Genomic DNA, 13,431 nt, shown 5'->3' with positions numbered 1-13,431 from the left:
ACTGACCCATTTGGCCTTGGTTTTTAAGTGTTTTTCCCTCCTTGCTCAACTTCAGCCCAGCCTGCAGCCTCGCTGGGGTGGTTGGGACCTCAAGCCAATCTCCTGGGGGGTCACGGTCCCTTACTGGCACAGCATTGGCACAGCATGGCATGGCATGTTTGGCAGTTGCTCAGTTGGGCTGAGAGGTGGCACGGCAGAACCCAAGCCACCAAACTCGGCCGCCTGTCTCCTTTTAGGGACATTATGCTCTTGCGACAGAGGTGAAGTGAGGGGCAGAGGACAGGAGAGCTCCAGGGCTGCTGCTGAGCCACCTCATGGCCCCAGTGCCAAGAGAAAGCCCTGCAGCCCTTGCAGGTCCTCGTGCCCTGAGCTGCAGAAGGATGTGGGGACAGGAGATGCAGTGTGGCTGTGAGCTGCCATTCCTTGGGCACGTGAGGTGACACAGCAGCCCTTATTCAGAAATGAAGACAGACCTTTATTTACAGTAACAAAAGGGACCAAAGACAAAATAATAATAATAATACCATGACACTTCTTCTTCCTCCCCTTCTCCCCAGCCCTCCAACAGGGTGTTCTCTGCCCCCCTCCAGCCACCAGCCCCGTCCCTGCGGTGATGGGACGGGGGCCAGCAGCTGCTGGGGGTCATTTTGCACCAAGCTGCCCAGTGAGGGATGCACTTGGGGTTGGTCACAGCTTGCATGGCTGCTCCAGTCCTGCAGGAAGAGTGGGTGGGGATGAAGGCACTTGGCTATGGGGGAATCCCCCTGCAGGCTGGTTATTGCACTTGGCTGCCAATGTCAGCACCGAGGAGGGGCTGGGGGCTGCGCCCACCCACACAGCCTGGCTCCAGAGGCCATCTCTGTGGGGTGGAAGGTTCTGCTGCACCCAGCCTTGGAGGATCCAAGAAGTGAGGATGCCCTGGGCCACCCCAAAGCAAAGGCACAGCACCTGGAGCAGCGTCCTGGGACGGTGTGGGGTGGGAGCTCCTGCGCTCGGCTCAGGTGGCAGGATGCTCCCATGAACCCCGGGCGTGGGGAAGAGGTAGAGTGCTATGGCCGCCCCCAGCCCTGCTGATTCACCCTTCCCCAGGCAGGATCCAGCAGGCTCACCAGCTCTGAGGATGAGGTTTGCAGCGGGGTGGGGGGGCAGCACTCTCCTTCCTCACCGGGCTCTGTCTTTTGGCATTTCACGCCTGGGTTTCCACAATTTCTGCTGGGGAGCCTGCAGGAGGGGATGGGAACGGTCCCCTCTCCCCAGATCTGGCCCTCAGGAGGAGAAGCAGAGCCCGCAGCACTCCATGCAGATCTCCAGGCAGTCGGCCGACTCGCAGCAGGCGTCAATGATGCCGCAGTCCATGTCGCAGGGCAGGTCGCAGTCCGCGCACTCGCCCGAGTTGCAGCAGCAGCAGCAGATGCAGGAATCCTCGGAGGTGCAGGAGCCGCAGGTGGCACAGTCCAGCACGATGTTGCAGAGGGTCAGGAACTCGCAGAAGAGGCAGGATAGGATGCAGTGGACGCAGCAGTCTGCAGGGAAACAGCCAGAGAGAGTGGGCAGGGAGGAGTGGTACCGGTGCTGGGTTGGTGAATGGATGCTCGGCCCCCAAAGGATGAAAACTGGGAATGAGGGGAGGGGGTGGGATGGGGCTGGGAGCCAGGCGCTGCTCCCTCAATGCCTGAGACATGCCCAGACCCCAAAATAAACCAATTTTGGAGGAGGTGAAATGACACCCAATCAGTACCCGCCCTGGGGAAGGGTGAGTGGTGCAGATGCAGGAGGTGAGGGGAGCGTGGCTGCTGCCCAACTTCAGGGTCCTGGTGAGCTGGGAGGATGCTACATAAGATACCCATGGGATATGGGGCCACAGCAAAGAAAATTCCCCTTGCAGAGAGTGGTACCTTCCTGCGCCTCAATAGGGATGTGGGATGAAGCTGACTTGGAGCTGCCCTTGCTCTTCTTGCTGCTCTGGCTGTTGATGGAGTGGTGGGACTGCAGCTTACGGTGAGGCTTCTGGGAGCTGGGCAGAGGGCGAAAGACCCCGTTCCCTGTGTTCCCACCTGGATCCGGCCCTTGTCCAGCCCCATTCTGCAGCAGGTGGGTGCAGGGACTGGGGGCCTGTGTGGCTGCTCGCATCTGGGGCTGGCCTGGGGAGAGAGCAGGAGGTCACTGCTGGTCCCTGCAGTGCTGTGCTGAGGGACAAATGAGGTCCTGGCCCCTGTTCCCTGCCAGCATGTGGGAACCTGGCATGGTATTGCAGGAGGGATGCTGACAAAAGCACTGTCCAGGAGAATGGGGAGGAGGAATGAGATGCAAGAGACAGCTGGAAGGAAGGAGGCAGTCAGAGAAAGAGAGGGAGGGATGAGAAAAGAGCAAGAAACAACATCTTGGCGTGCGGGATGTGGTGTGACTGCCAAACCTCAGCAGAGGACCTGGGTTGGGGGCTCAGCACTGCCAGCACAGACAGGAGGAGTGGAGGTGAGTGGGGGCACGGAGGGCATGGGGAGAAACCTCCACCTCTGCCGCCCCCAAAAGAAACCCAATGGCACAGCCGCCATCCCGCAGAGCAGCCATGAGCTGCACGGCCATCCCCCTCTGCTGAGCCAGATAAGGCGAAACTGGAGCACTGCTCATCACCCCGGCTGCGTAATGAAAGGGCTCCCCAGCCTCTGGCTGAACTCCTCGGCCTGAGGAGGGAATGCAGATCTGCTCTATCAGCCTCCAGCTGTGTGCTCCTGCCCGGCGCCGTGTCCCCATGTGTGGCGAAGGCGGCGTGGTCAGGAGAGGGCTGGAAACACAGCTCGAAATGCAGCTCAAGGGAGGGGGCTGCAATGTCTGACTCCCGCTGCAGTGATGCCAATCGAAGCCACAGGCCCGGCCTGGACTGGAGGAGCTTTTGCCAAGCTTTGATTTCCCTCTCCCGCGCCAGTAAACAAGGGATGATTCAGCCTGGAGGCTCGAGGGCAAAGGCACCTCCGGCCGCCGGGAACAGTAGCTGCTTTCTGCACAGCGTGGCTGTGGGGGGACCCATGGGAGGAGGGGGCACGGCTCAGTCCCCCCCCCCCCCCACGGCAATGACTGCCTGTCTTGCAGCGGCAAAAATAGACAGAGGCACGAAACCCGCAAATGTGTGCCTGTGGTGCTTCCAAAATGGGAGCTGCAGAAAGAAGTCTGCACGGGCATTCGGTGAGACGCGCTTACAACAACCAGTGCTGAGCTGAAAGCATTGGGTTGAAAGCAAGAGGGGTGAGAGAAGGGCAAAAAAGGTAAAGGGGAAATGGATCATGGATAAAATGGGACACTTTGCCCCCACCATTCCCTGAAGTCCCAGGGTTTGGTATCCCAAGGGAACAGGAGCACACACTGAGGTTCCACCACCATGCATGGAGCCCACGGGAACAGAGGCAGTGGGGCTGGTTGGAGCCATGGGGGAATGGGCAACAGAGCCCAGCACGGCCGCCTCTGCCACTGCTCTCCCTGCACCCCAAGCTTTGCCCGCTGTTTTGTTCTGAAGCAGCACAACTTACAGCAGCCTGCAGTGTGCTGGGTTTGGCATTCTCCATTTCACTGCATTCCTCAGATTAAACTGTTTGTAAATCAAAATCATGCTCCAGCTCCAGTGAGCAGCAGGGAGGACCAGCCAGCAATCCCCCCTCTCGTTAAGAAAAATAGCTTCCATCTTTCAGGATTGCTTTCAGGAGCTCTTTGGAGAGACAGCCCTTCAACCTGCAGCCCAGGAGCGGTGTGTGATGCTCTGCGGGGCGCTGGCAGCGCAGGGAGGAGCAACCCATTGCACCGACTGCATGCAATGCAAAGCTCTGGGATGGGCACGCTGTGCCTCACACCGGGGCGATGCTTCATGGAGCAGCTCAGGCTCCCCGGCATCCCCAGATGAGTGCCAGACTGTCAGACCCACAGCGCTCCTTCCTGTGCCCAAGGTGGGGTCAGCAGCAGGACTGGGCTGCACTGTGACCCTGCACTGAAAGCAGTAGTGGGCTGCAAACAGGGCTGCTGGCGGTAATGCCGAGGGACCAGAGGGGAAGGAGGGAGCTGCCCCACTCCCTGCCCCCCCACCAGCCTGGCCGTGCTCCCCTTGCCCCTACAGGGTGGGGAAGGGGCTGCGTGGGGCCGCGGCGTGCAGGGTGCAGTGGCTGTGGTGTGACTCAGAGGTGCAGAATGTCTGTGGGCAGCCGGCCCAGCTCCCAGATGCTCGCAGGGCTCGTGCTGGGGCTGGGGAAACGTGCGCTCTCCTTGCTCCAGGCAGCAGCGCCTGCGTTTCACTGTTCACAACCTCATCCCCATCCTGCTCCCCTCGGGGGGAAGCGCCAACCCACCGGCATCCAACCAACGGGGGTGGCGGCCTGGGAGCAGAACCACCCACCCCATAAAGGGGCACAGAGCGAGGGCACACCGACAGAGCAGGGAGATGATGGCTTCTCACCACTGCCTGCCTCGTTAACGAGCACTATCACTTATTAATTGGCAGCAGCCGTGCCAAGGAGCACTCACATGTCACAGCTTCAGGAGTGCCCACGAGCTCCGTCCTGGCTGCTGTGGTGCAGTTGGGCAGCGCTGTGCAGGACTCAGCATCATCCGAGGGCTTCTCAATCCTGGGGGCTGCAGGTGAAGGGTGTGAGGTCTCACCCACCTCTGCAAGAGAAAGAGGACGGGGTGAACGCCTCGGGAGGGGGGGTCACAGCCACCAACACAGTCCCTGGGCAATCACACCCCTGGATCATGCTTTGGGGTTCAGCTTCAGGGTGCAAGCTGTGTCCGCTGGCTGCTGTTGTTTTTTGACCCAGAGTGCACAGCTGGGGGAACAGCTGGAGGGCTGCAATGGATTTAGGGTTGCACGGCACTGCTTCCCCTCCTGCAATGCCAGAGGATTGATACCACCCTCCTGTGGCCTCAGATTCCCTCTCCAAAAAGAGGGGATGCAGTAACACCCAGCCAAGCACCTCCAGCCAAGCTTTCCCCCCAATTCTCATGAAAGAGCTCTGCCAGCCACCCCCCATCACATCCCATTTGCCCTGGCACAGGAGCTGCCCCTGTGGAACTGCCTCGATTGTGGCAAGCCAAATCCCAAATGAGCAACTCCCCACCTGCCTTGTGGGGACAAACCTCAGTGCCACACATCTCCCTGCAGCATCCCAGCCAGCAGTGGGGACCACTCCCCAGTGTGTGACTGGGGGCTGCAGAGCCCCCTCCTCCTCCCCGGCACAGGAATAGCAGCCGCTTGCACAACAGGGGCCGGACTGCACTTTATATAACCCTAAATTATAGCTTGGGCAAAGGGAGGGAGACCAAACAGCTGTAATTTCCCTGGCTATAACAAGAGATCCTACATGCAGGCAGGCAGGGCTGGGGTTGGGGGGGGGGTGCAGAGTGAGCCCTCGGCCACCGCGTTGCACTCAGTGTAACAAGAGGTCCTACAAGCTGGAGCTGGGCAGACCTCAGCTGAGTAATTACAGGGACTACAGCAAGAGGCCCTACAAGGGAGGTGGGGGCACACCCACAGCCTGGGGTGGGCAGGAGGGGATGCATGCAGCCAGCAGTGATGCTGCCTCAGCCCCATGCATTCATCCCCTGCCTCGGTTTCCCCATAAGACTGCTGTGCCCTGGAGCCTGAGCCCTTCCCAGCGTGGCTGAGATCGGTTTGCACTTTGCACCCTGGGTTCCTTCACGGAATCGACTGGGATGGGAAGAAACAACCTGCCTGTGGTCGCTGTTTTAAGCGCTACCCTACAGAGCGCAGATTTGCCCCCTGCTCTGAAGGGCTCCTGCTGGAGGATCCACCACCTCTGCTGAGAAAACCTGCAGAGCCTGGCACCAAACTCTCTGCATCCAGTCCAGTGGTGATTCTGGTGCTCACTCAAGGGGAAATGCAGCAGCTCCAGCTGAGTTCTGCAGTTTGGCTCCAAAACCCAAACGGAGCAGGAGGAAGCACAACCCAAAAAGGAGCACGGAAAACTGGTTCTCACGTTCCTGTGAGAGTCCAGGGTGAAAAAGAGACAAGAGAGCAGGCTGTCCCACGCCTCTGGGTGTTTGTGCACAGGCGTGGTGTAAAGGTGAGTAACGCCCCACGGGGCTGCAGCCACGTCCTCTGTCGTGTCCAGACCTGGGCCAGCCTGACTCAGAGCCGTGGGATTTGGCCAACGCCTGTGGGAAGCAAATGCTGACACCTCGATGGATGGGCAGCCCCACGTGGAGCTGTGAGCCAGAGCTGAGCAATCGGAGCTGCGGCTGGAGGGCACGGGAAGGGGTTCGAGGTGCTGAGCATCACTTTGCAAAGTGAAGCTTTATGCTGCACCCGTAATTGTTACCCAGTGCAACATGAGCTCTCACACAGCCACAGCGGTGGAGGGAGGAAGATGGCAATTAAATCAACGCCCACTGGGACAAGCTGGCTAGGAGAGAGACAGAAATAGGCGGGAGAGAGATTTGGGTAAGCTGCTCCTGTCCTGCCCTGCACACAGCCCTGCTGCTCCACCAGGAGCACGAGGACGCTGGCGTTACCACGGCATCTGCACAGCCCTGTGCCAAACACAAGGAGAAACAAGAGGCAACGCGGCACGGGGTGATGCTGAGAACGGAGACAATGAAGTGTCTGAAGAACAGTAAGTCAGGCTTTGGTGAATCACAGCCCTGCTGTACGACGCAAGAGATCAGGAGAGCAGAGAGATGTGGAGCTCCTCATCTTTGCCTCCTGGCTGCCAAGGCTGAGCGACGCACGCTCCCAACTTTCCTGACTCTTCTTCCCTTTTGCAAAGTCAAAACTAGCCTCTGTAACAGCCCCAGGAAAGCACGGAGCTCCAAACATGGCAGGGATTGAGAAGAATGGAGGGAAAAGGGGAAAGAGCTGAAAGAAGCAAGAAAGCTGGACGGTCTCATGGCCTTCCACTGCGTGTCTTGCAACACTGCTGCAAAGCAAAACGTGCCAACGGAGCTGGGATCACAGGGAAAGAGCAGCAGGAGGGGCCCTGCACTGCACCACCAGCTTTGTGGTGACAAGGGGCAGAAGCCTGCATGCTCAGGGCAGGAGGCACGCTGCGCTCCCTGCTGCCTTCAGGACCGAGCTGACCCATCCACAAAGCCCTGCACAAACAAGAGGAAATAGCAGTGCGTCAGCAGCACAAACAGGAGCACTGCTGCCATCAGCACGCCTTGCTGCACCCAGTGGGGCTCTGGCTGACTGCAGGGACCCACACATTGTCCCCTCCATGTGGCCCTCAGCTGGAAGGCGCGGAGGATGTGGGAAGATGCAATGCTGGAGGCCTTTGGGGTCAAATCCTCCCAGGTTTTCCCATGGCTCCCGCTTTGGACTCCTCAGCTGGAGCTGGATGTGAGGGATGAGCTGATTCTCCTCCCCCCCAGCGGTGCTTTGGCCACAGAGAGAGGAATATGGGGGCAGGAGAGAAGCTCAACACATCTGGATCCACATCTGGATCCACACATCTGGATCCACGTCCAGGGCTATGGGTCACGTCTCCATTGGCACAGGAGTCCCACGTCTCCTCCTCCTTGATTCTCCCAGGAGCGGTCGGTCGGGGAAGGACTGCTTTGGATGGAGACACAAACAGAGGCAGCCCAGCGAGGCGTTCGCCACCACCAACAGCTGCCTTGCGGCGGTATTTAGTTGGGGAGCTTCCTAATCTTTTTTATGCGGATAAAACCAGTGTGTAATCTCGCTTGGTTTTCCCATATAGGCTGCCTGGCCCAATCAGGTGCCTGTCTGACCTATTCAAGGGATATCGTAGAGCTTGATTAAGTGGTTTCAAGTGCAGGAGAGACAGCACTGAAGCAAATCCTTCCAATCCCATGAGCCTGGCTGGAGGAGAGGAAAGCAGAATTCTGGTCTGAAAGTTTGCTCAACTGGGAGGAATCCAAATGGCTTATTTACATTCAGTCTGAAATTAATGCACTAAAGGATTTCAATGATATTCAGAGAAAGGAAGAGGAGGGTGTGAGGGAAGGGACGAGCGATGCCCAGGAGCTGCCTTGCTTCCAGGCAAGTCCCACCTGCACCCAGCCCAGCTCTGGTCCCAGTTCGGCCCTGGCAAGTATTTCCTCCCTGCTCACCTGGGCCGTGCTCTGTGAAAACACTTTGCTGCTGGGACAATGAGGAATCTGGTCAAAAAAAAAAACAACCCCAAACCAAACAAGAAGTATTGGTTTCTATGAAAAGTTACTTCCTAAATGCAAAAAGCAAAACAAAGCAAAAAAACCCACAAAACCCCAAATGGCTTGCCAGCCTGGGAGTTGTTATTATTTGTTATTTATAGCCATTGGGTGGGTAGGGAGAGAGGAATTTTGGCTAGGCCGGAGCTGCATCCATCCTGATGCAGGGCAGGGGCTGAAACCACAACTCCGCAGAGCTCCTCCAGCCACCAAATCCCTCTCCAGGTTTGGGGCACAGACCCTGTGCTGGGTGTCTCTACAAACCCCAGCATCCAGAGGTCCTCACTGACCCGACGGCTCCTGCAAAGGACGCACTGACCTCCCCAGACCCTCACGGAAGGCTCAGACCTCTCAGTGGAGATGATGAGGATGGTGTGGGTGACCCATCACCTCCACAGGAGAGGAAAAGCAGCAGGCAGCACGGCTCGGTGCGACCCGTGGCAAGGGAGCTCAGGGAAAACCACTGCAAGAAGTGTGCACATCCATCACTGCAAGCAGCTATAGGAGCTGTGCCTTACACAGTAAGAATATACCAAATAAATACACATCCAGGTGGCAGTCAGGGCTCCTCGGGTGCTGCATGTTGCATGGCAGAAGCAATCTCCAAGCCTCAAAGGACCCAGCTCCTGCCCTACGCTGCTCCAGGCTCTGCCTATGGAAAGCAAAGAGCGACGTGTAGCATCCCAAGCATCCCTTGGGGTGTAGGAGTGTAGAAAAATGATGGAGAACAACAAAGGATCAAAGATGCAGTCTGGGGCTGAACCAGCATCTGCTGACACTGAGGAGCAGCACATCAAGGAGCCGCCAGCACCCAACCTTTTCAGCCTGATAGGGTGGGAACGATGTGGGAGGAGGCCCTGCAACATGCCAGGTGCTCCTAAGGACAAGAAGCCTGGAAAGTGGATAAAGCCATAAAGCCTGTCAGATCCAAGATTCTGGGAATTACAGAGCAATGAGCCACACCGCCATGCTGGAGAAAATTATGGAGAGTCTAATTAAGGACCATGCCAGTACAGTAATTGTGCAACCTTACGGGGTCAAACCAGCACGGGTTCTGCCAGGGAAAATTTGTATCTTTCTAACCTGCTAAGAGTCCTTAAAAAAAAGTTAATTGAAGAGCAGATAAATGTGAGCTGGTGGACATCGTTATTAACAAGAGTAATAATTTGCAGTCGTACAGCACCTTTCATCCTGAGATCTACCAGCTCGCAGTTCGAAGCCAGTGCCCATCACACGTCCCCCAGTCTGGATGTATTTTGTGTCAGCACAGCCACGGTGCTCAGCCACCATGAAGCAGAGCTCTGTCACCAGGTGGTTTGTTGGGGAAGCAACAATGCCCAAAGCAACAACGTATGGTGATGGAGCCCAAACCTTGCAGTCCTGCTGCTCAGCCTTCTCTTTCAGCTCCTCCTGCTGGGCTGCATGCTTGCAAGGTTGGGATTTCTCCTATGCACCAACACCAGAGCAGCTTTGGAGGAGCTGCAGCGAGGTGAAGGCAAGCAACAAACCCTTCTGTAAAGATCAGGGCATGGCACAGCATGGCCAATGATGAGCCACTGGGGTGGAGGCATCATTGCTCCTGGAGACAGCGAACCCACTGCTGGTGGGGAGCCTTTTGGGAGAGCACACTGCTCCCGCAGCCCTGGCAGCAAAAGTGGCCAAACCGGGTGAGCACTGTCCCATCCCACCCCGTTCTGTCCCATCCTGCACCACATCCCCCACCAGGGAAGGAGCCGGCATGGAGCTGGGAGCCTCTTCCACCCAGGGGAGAGACCCAAAGAGCACAGAGTGGGCTGAGAGCGTGACCCCAAGGCACCACATCGCAGAGCAGGACAGACAGCCCTGCAGGACAGACAGCAGGACAACACTGGAGTGAGGGACGACTGCCCTCAAAGTCAACCACGCACCGTTTGAGCTGGGAAGAGGCTGCCAAAGCCTGTCTGAGGAGATGGCCACGGGCACAATGCCTGCAACGTGTGGCAAAGCAAAGCCTGAAGATGGGGATTTGGGGCAAAAAATGCACGTTAGCTCATCTGCTGCACGCACCAGCTCATTTCCACCAGCACAACTGCAGTGGGGGCACAGGGAAAGGATCGCACAGAGCCTCCCCAGGCCCCAACCCAGCGCCCCGGTGCTGCCAACCCAACCTCCTGCTCTGGATGGGGAATGGCACGAGAGGGCGGAGCGCTGGGAAAAAAAAAAGTCAGCAAAAGTACAGAAAATGCCCTGAGGACAGTTGGGGTTTGTGCAGCTCACAGAGCCGAACGGCGCTTCCCGAGGAAATTCAACTGGGAGCTGGAGGAGCGATGGGGACCCCCGGGAGGCCATGGGGTGGGAGCTTTGTTTTGCTCAGAACGAAGAACGGCTGAAAAAAGCCAGAAAGCTGCGACCTCCTGGTGTAAGGAAGGGAAAGGAACAGAACGATGTGTTTTCATGAGCAGATGACGAACTACGAAAGAAAACTAAAGTGGATCTTCTGGAGCAAAGAGGCTTAAACTGGGGAAAAACGAAGATGTATTTCTTTGGGGGGTTTCAGTTTTTCTTCTTTGCACTTACTGGGCAGTTCCACTTAAAGCTAAGTTGAGCAAAGAGCCCCCTTGCATTGCCCCCATTCAGGGCTTTGCTTCCCCAGCTCTCTGTGCAGGATGCAGCCCCGCTCCTGCCTGGCTGCTGGGGGGCTGCGGGGCCCCACCTGCCCCCCAAGGAAGCCCTTTTCACACGATCACTGTGCCCTGCAGTGGGAAGCAAGGACAAAGTCAGTCCCCATTGCCAAATGGAGGGCTGTTTTTCTCCCTTTTTTTTTTTCAGTTTTTGGCTAATTCCTCCAGAAAACAGTTACACCCCACATGCTTCACATGAACAATCGCCTTTTCTCTCCGAGGCTCCTCTGCAAACCACCTGTGGCTGTTTTGGGGCTGGGCAGCCCTGGACAGGAGGAGGCTGTGTGCACCAGACATGGCAGGGAATGAACTCAGAGCACAGAAATGAGGCCGAGCACGGCAGTGTCATCCCAGCTCTGCCCACAGCTCTGCCACAACACTCTGTTTCCCATTTATTCTGCAGGCTCGGTGCTACCAAACGATCTGCTCAGTGCTGGAAAAGGAGATGAGCAAAAATTCCCAGGCTCTGTGCAGCAGGACAGGGCCCTGGAAAGTGCCCAGGAGATAACGCCTCTGCACTGCAACGTCACACAGCCAGCAGCGCTGAGCGCCGGCCGGCCGCGTCCATTCATTGCTCACCAAAAGCAAACCGTGCGCACAAGAAGCCGACGCTCGTGCCGTGCAGTGGGAAGCTGCCCTTCAGAGCCCTTCTGAGCCCCTTCGTGTTGGGTGAGCAAAGGATTCACAGCTCCTGCTGGTGTGGAAAGTGCGGTCTCTGCTGCCTGGGGAGGTGGACATGGGGATGTCCTGGAGCTGCTCTGCGCGCACCCAGCGCTGTGCCCACGCTGAGACTGAGAGCACCCACACAGACCCCCACTCCAGTGGCCCCGACCACCACGTGCCCCCATCTCAGGGACACCCACTTTGTGCAGCAGTGCTGAGCAAAGCCCCGCGCTCTGCTGGTTGGGAGCACAGTGAAGCTGCAGAGCTGTTTTTCTAACACAGAGTGGATTTGTAAGAGCCCTTTGCTCTGACAGCACACAGAGCTCCACTGAATCCAGGCTGCCGGCTGACTCCTATGCAAGAACTTTTGGCACGAGGTCCAGGCACGGTTCCCCATCTCCCACCTGGAGCAGGGGAGTCCTGGAAGCGCTGCACCATGCATCAACCCGGGTCTGACGGCACAAAGCAGCACCAAGAGCTCAGCCAGGAAGCGCAGCACGCAACAGGAGAAGCAGGGGGAGGAAACAAGAGGATGCATTCTGCAGCGCTCGGGCCCAGCCATGCTTGGGGGCCAAAGGCAACACGCAGTGATCCAGCTGCACGCAGCCTGGGCTCCGCATCCCTGTGCCCGCATGGCAGCGAGCGGCTCCCAGCGCCCACAGCAGCACAGCAACTTCTGGAGCTCACACAGAGGTGGACGTGGCCCCTTCTGTGTGCGCAGTGGGGCTGTTCCAGCTCCCCGCCAAGCCCCCTCCCCGTCCTGCCCCGGCAGTTTTCTGTCACTGCAGGGACTTTCAGTGCATGGATCTCTGCAGGATCAGCAACCCGAGGGCCCAGCTTTGTCCCATGGGAAAAGTGAGGATCCCCCAAACTTTTCCATCCTCTCCTTCACAGCCCAATCCTGTCCCGCTGGTGTCTGCAGGAACCCAGGGAGCTGCTGCGGGTGGGGAAGGGGCCGCTGCACCCCAGTCCTCTCGAGGTCTGGTGCAGACCCACGGGCTGCAGGTCAGCCCCAGCCCTCCCCCCCCCCTTCCGGCCGCCCCTTCCCCCCCCCCGGGACGTTTTTAACCCCTTCGGCTCCCGCTGGCCCCAGCCCAGCCCGGCCCCGTCCCGTGCGCTTGGCAAAGTTACAGGAATCGCTGCGAAGTTCGTGCTGCGCTCCCCAGAGGCCCACGGCATCAGCTGCGCTCACACCGCGCCAGGCGCGCACACACGCACGCAGGCACCGCAACACGCGGCCGTGCACGCACACACTGCGGCCTTCCTGGAAAAAGCCTCCCCCCCCCCCGCCCCCCACAGCCACGCACACAGCGCTCGTGCACGCACAGAGAGCCGCGCGCACAGCCGGGCACGCACCCCCCCCCGGCCCCGCCCACACGCCCCCCTTCCTGCCAAGCACCCCCCGCCACCTCCCCCCACCCCCAACCTCTTTCACACCCCTCCGAAACCAGGCAGCCCCCAGGGTGTCGCCCCTCCCTGAGCCACGCAGCTCCTGCACCCCCCGAGCACCCCCCGCCCCCCCTCGACTCCCCGGCCATTCTCACACACTCAGCTCCACGCACAAACACGCCGACACCCCCTGACGTGCACCCACACCCACAGCCACCCACACACGACCCCCCCACCAGACCCCCAAGACCCGTACCCACCCCCAGCACCACGCACATACATTGCCCCCCTCGGATCATTTCTCCCCTCTTCTCCCCCATACTTCGGTACCTGGCGGCGGATCGGGGCGGCGCGGCTCCGGGCGGCTCTGCCGGGACATCGGCGCTGCGGTGGGACAGACGGCTCAGTGCGGACACACGGACACAGGCAGACACACGGACAGACAGAGCCCACCGCGGGGCAGACAGCCGACGGGCAGACGGACGGACACCGCCGGACAGTCAGACGGAGACCGGCGGACAGACAGACGGACACCGTCCCCCCCCTT

At 58.8% G+C, this 13,431-nt stretch overlaps 1 protein-coding gene across 1 annotated transcript in view; it reads right to left on the bottom strand.

Moving 5' to 3' along the window:
* Window positions 1-533: 533 nt before the first annotated feature.
* MDFI (MyoD family inhibitor) overlaps window positions 534-13,431 on the bottom strand; it is an 18,778-nt gene continuing 5,880 nt past the window's right edge. Inside the window, exons 2-5 of the mRNA XM_042828329.1 lie at window positions 13,215-13,268; window positions 4,504-4,644; window positions 1,896-2,141; window positions 534-1,523 (exon numbers count right to left, since the gene is read on the bottom strand). Coding sequence (XP_042684263.1) covers window positions 1,267-1,523; window positions 1,896-2,141; window positions 4,504-4,644; window positions 13,215-13,268 — 698 coding nt within the window. The 3' untranslated portion in view covers window positions 534-1,266. The remainder of the gene's footprint in view (window positions 1,524-1,895; window positions 2,142-4,503; window positions 4,645-13,214; window positions 13,269-13,431) is intronic.

Source organism: Centrocercus urophasianus, unplaced genomic scaffold (genome assembly GCF_019232065.1).
Source record: "Centrocercus urophasianus isolate 14NV4802_14NV808 unplaced genomic scaffold, USGS_Curo_1.0 seq_293, whole genome shotgun sequence".
NCBI classification, from domain to species: domain Eukaryota; kingdom Metazoa; phylum Chordata; class Aves; order Galliformes; family Phasianidae; genus Centrocercus; species Centrocercus urophasianus.
Note: the sequence above shows the minus strand (reverse complement) of the source record. Positions and strands in the feature narration are given on the sequence as shown.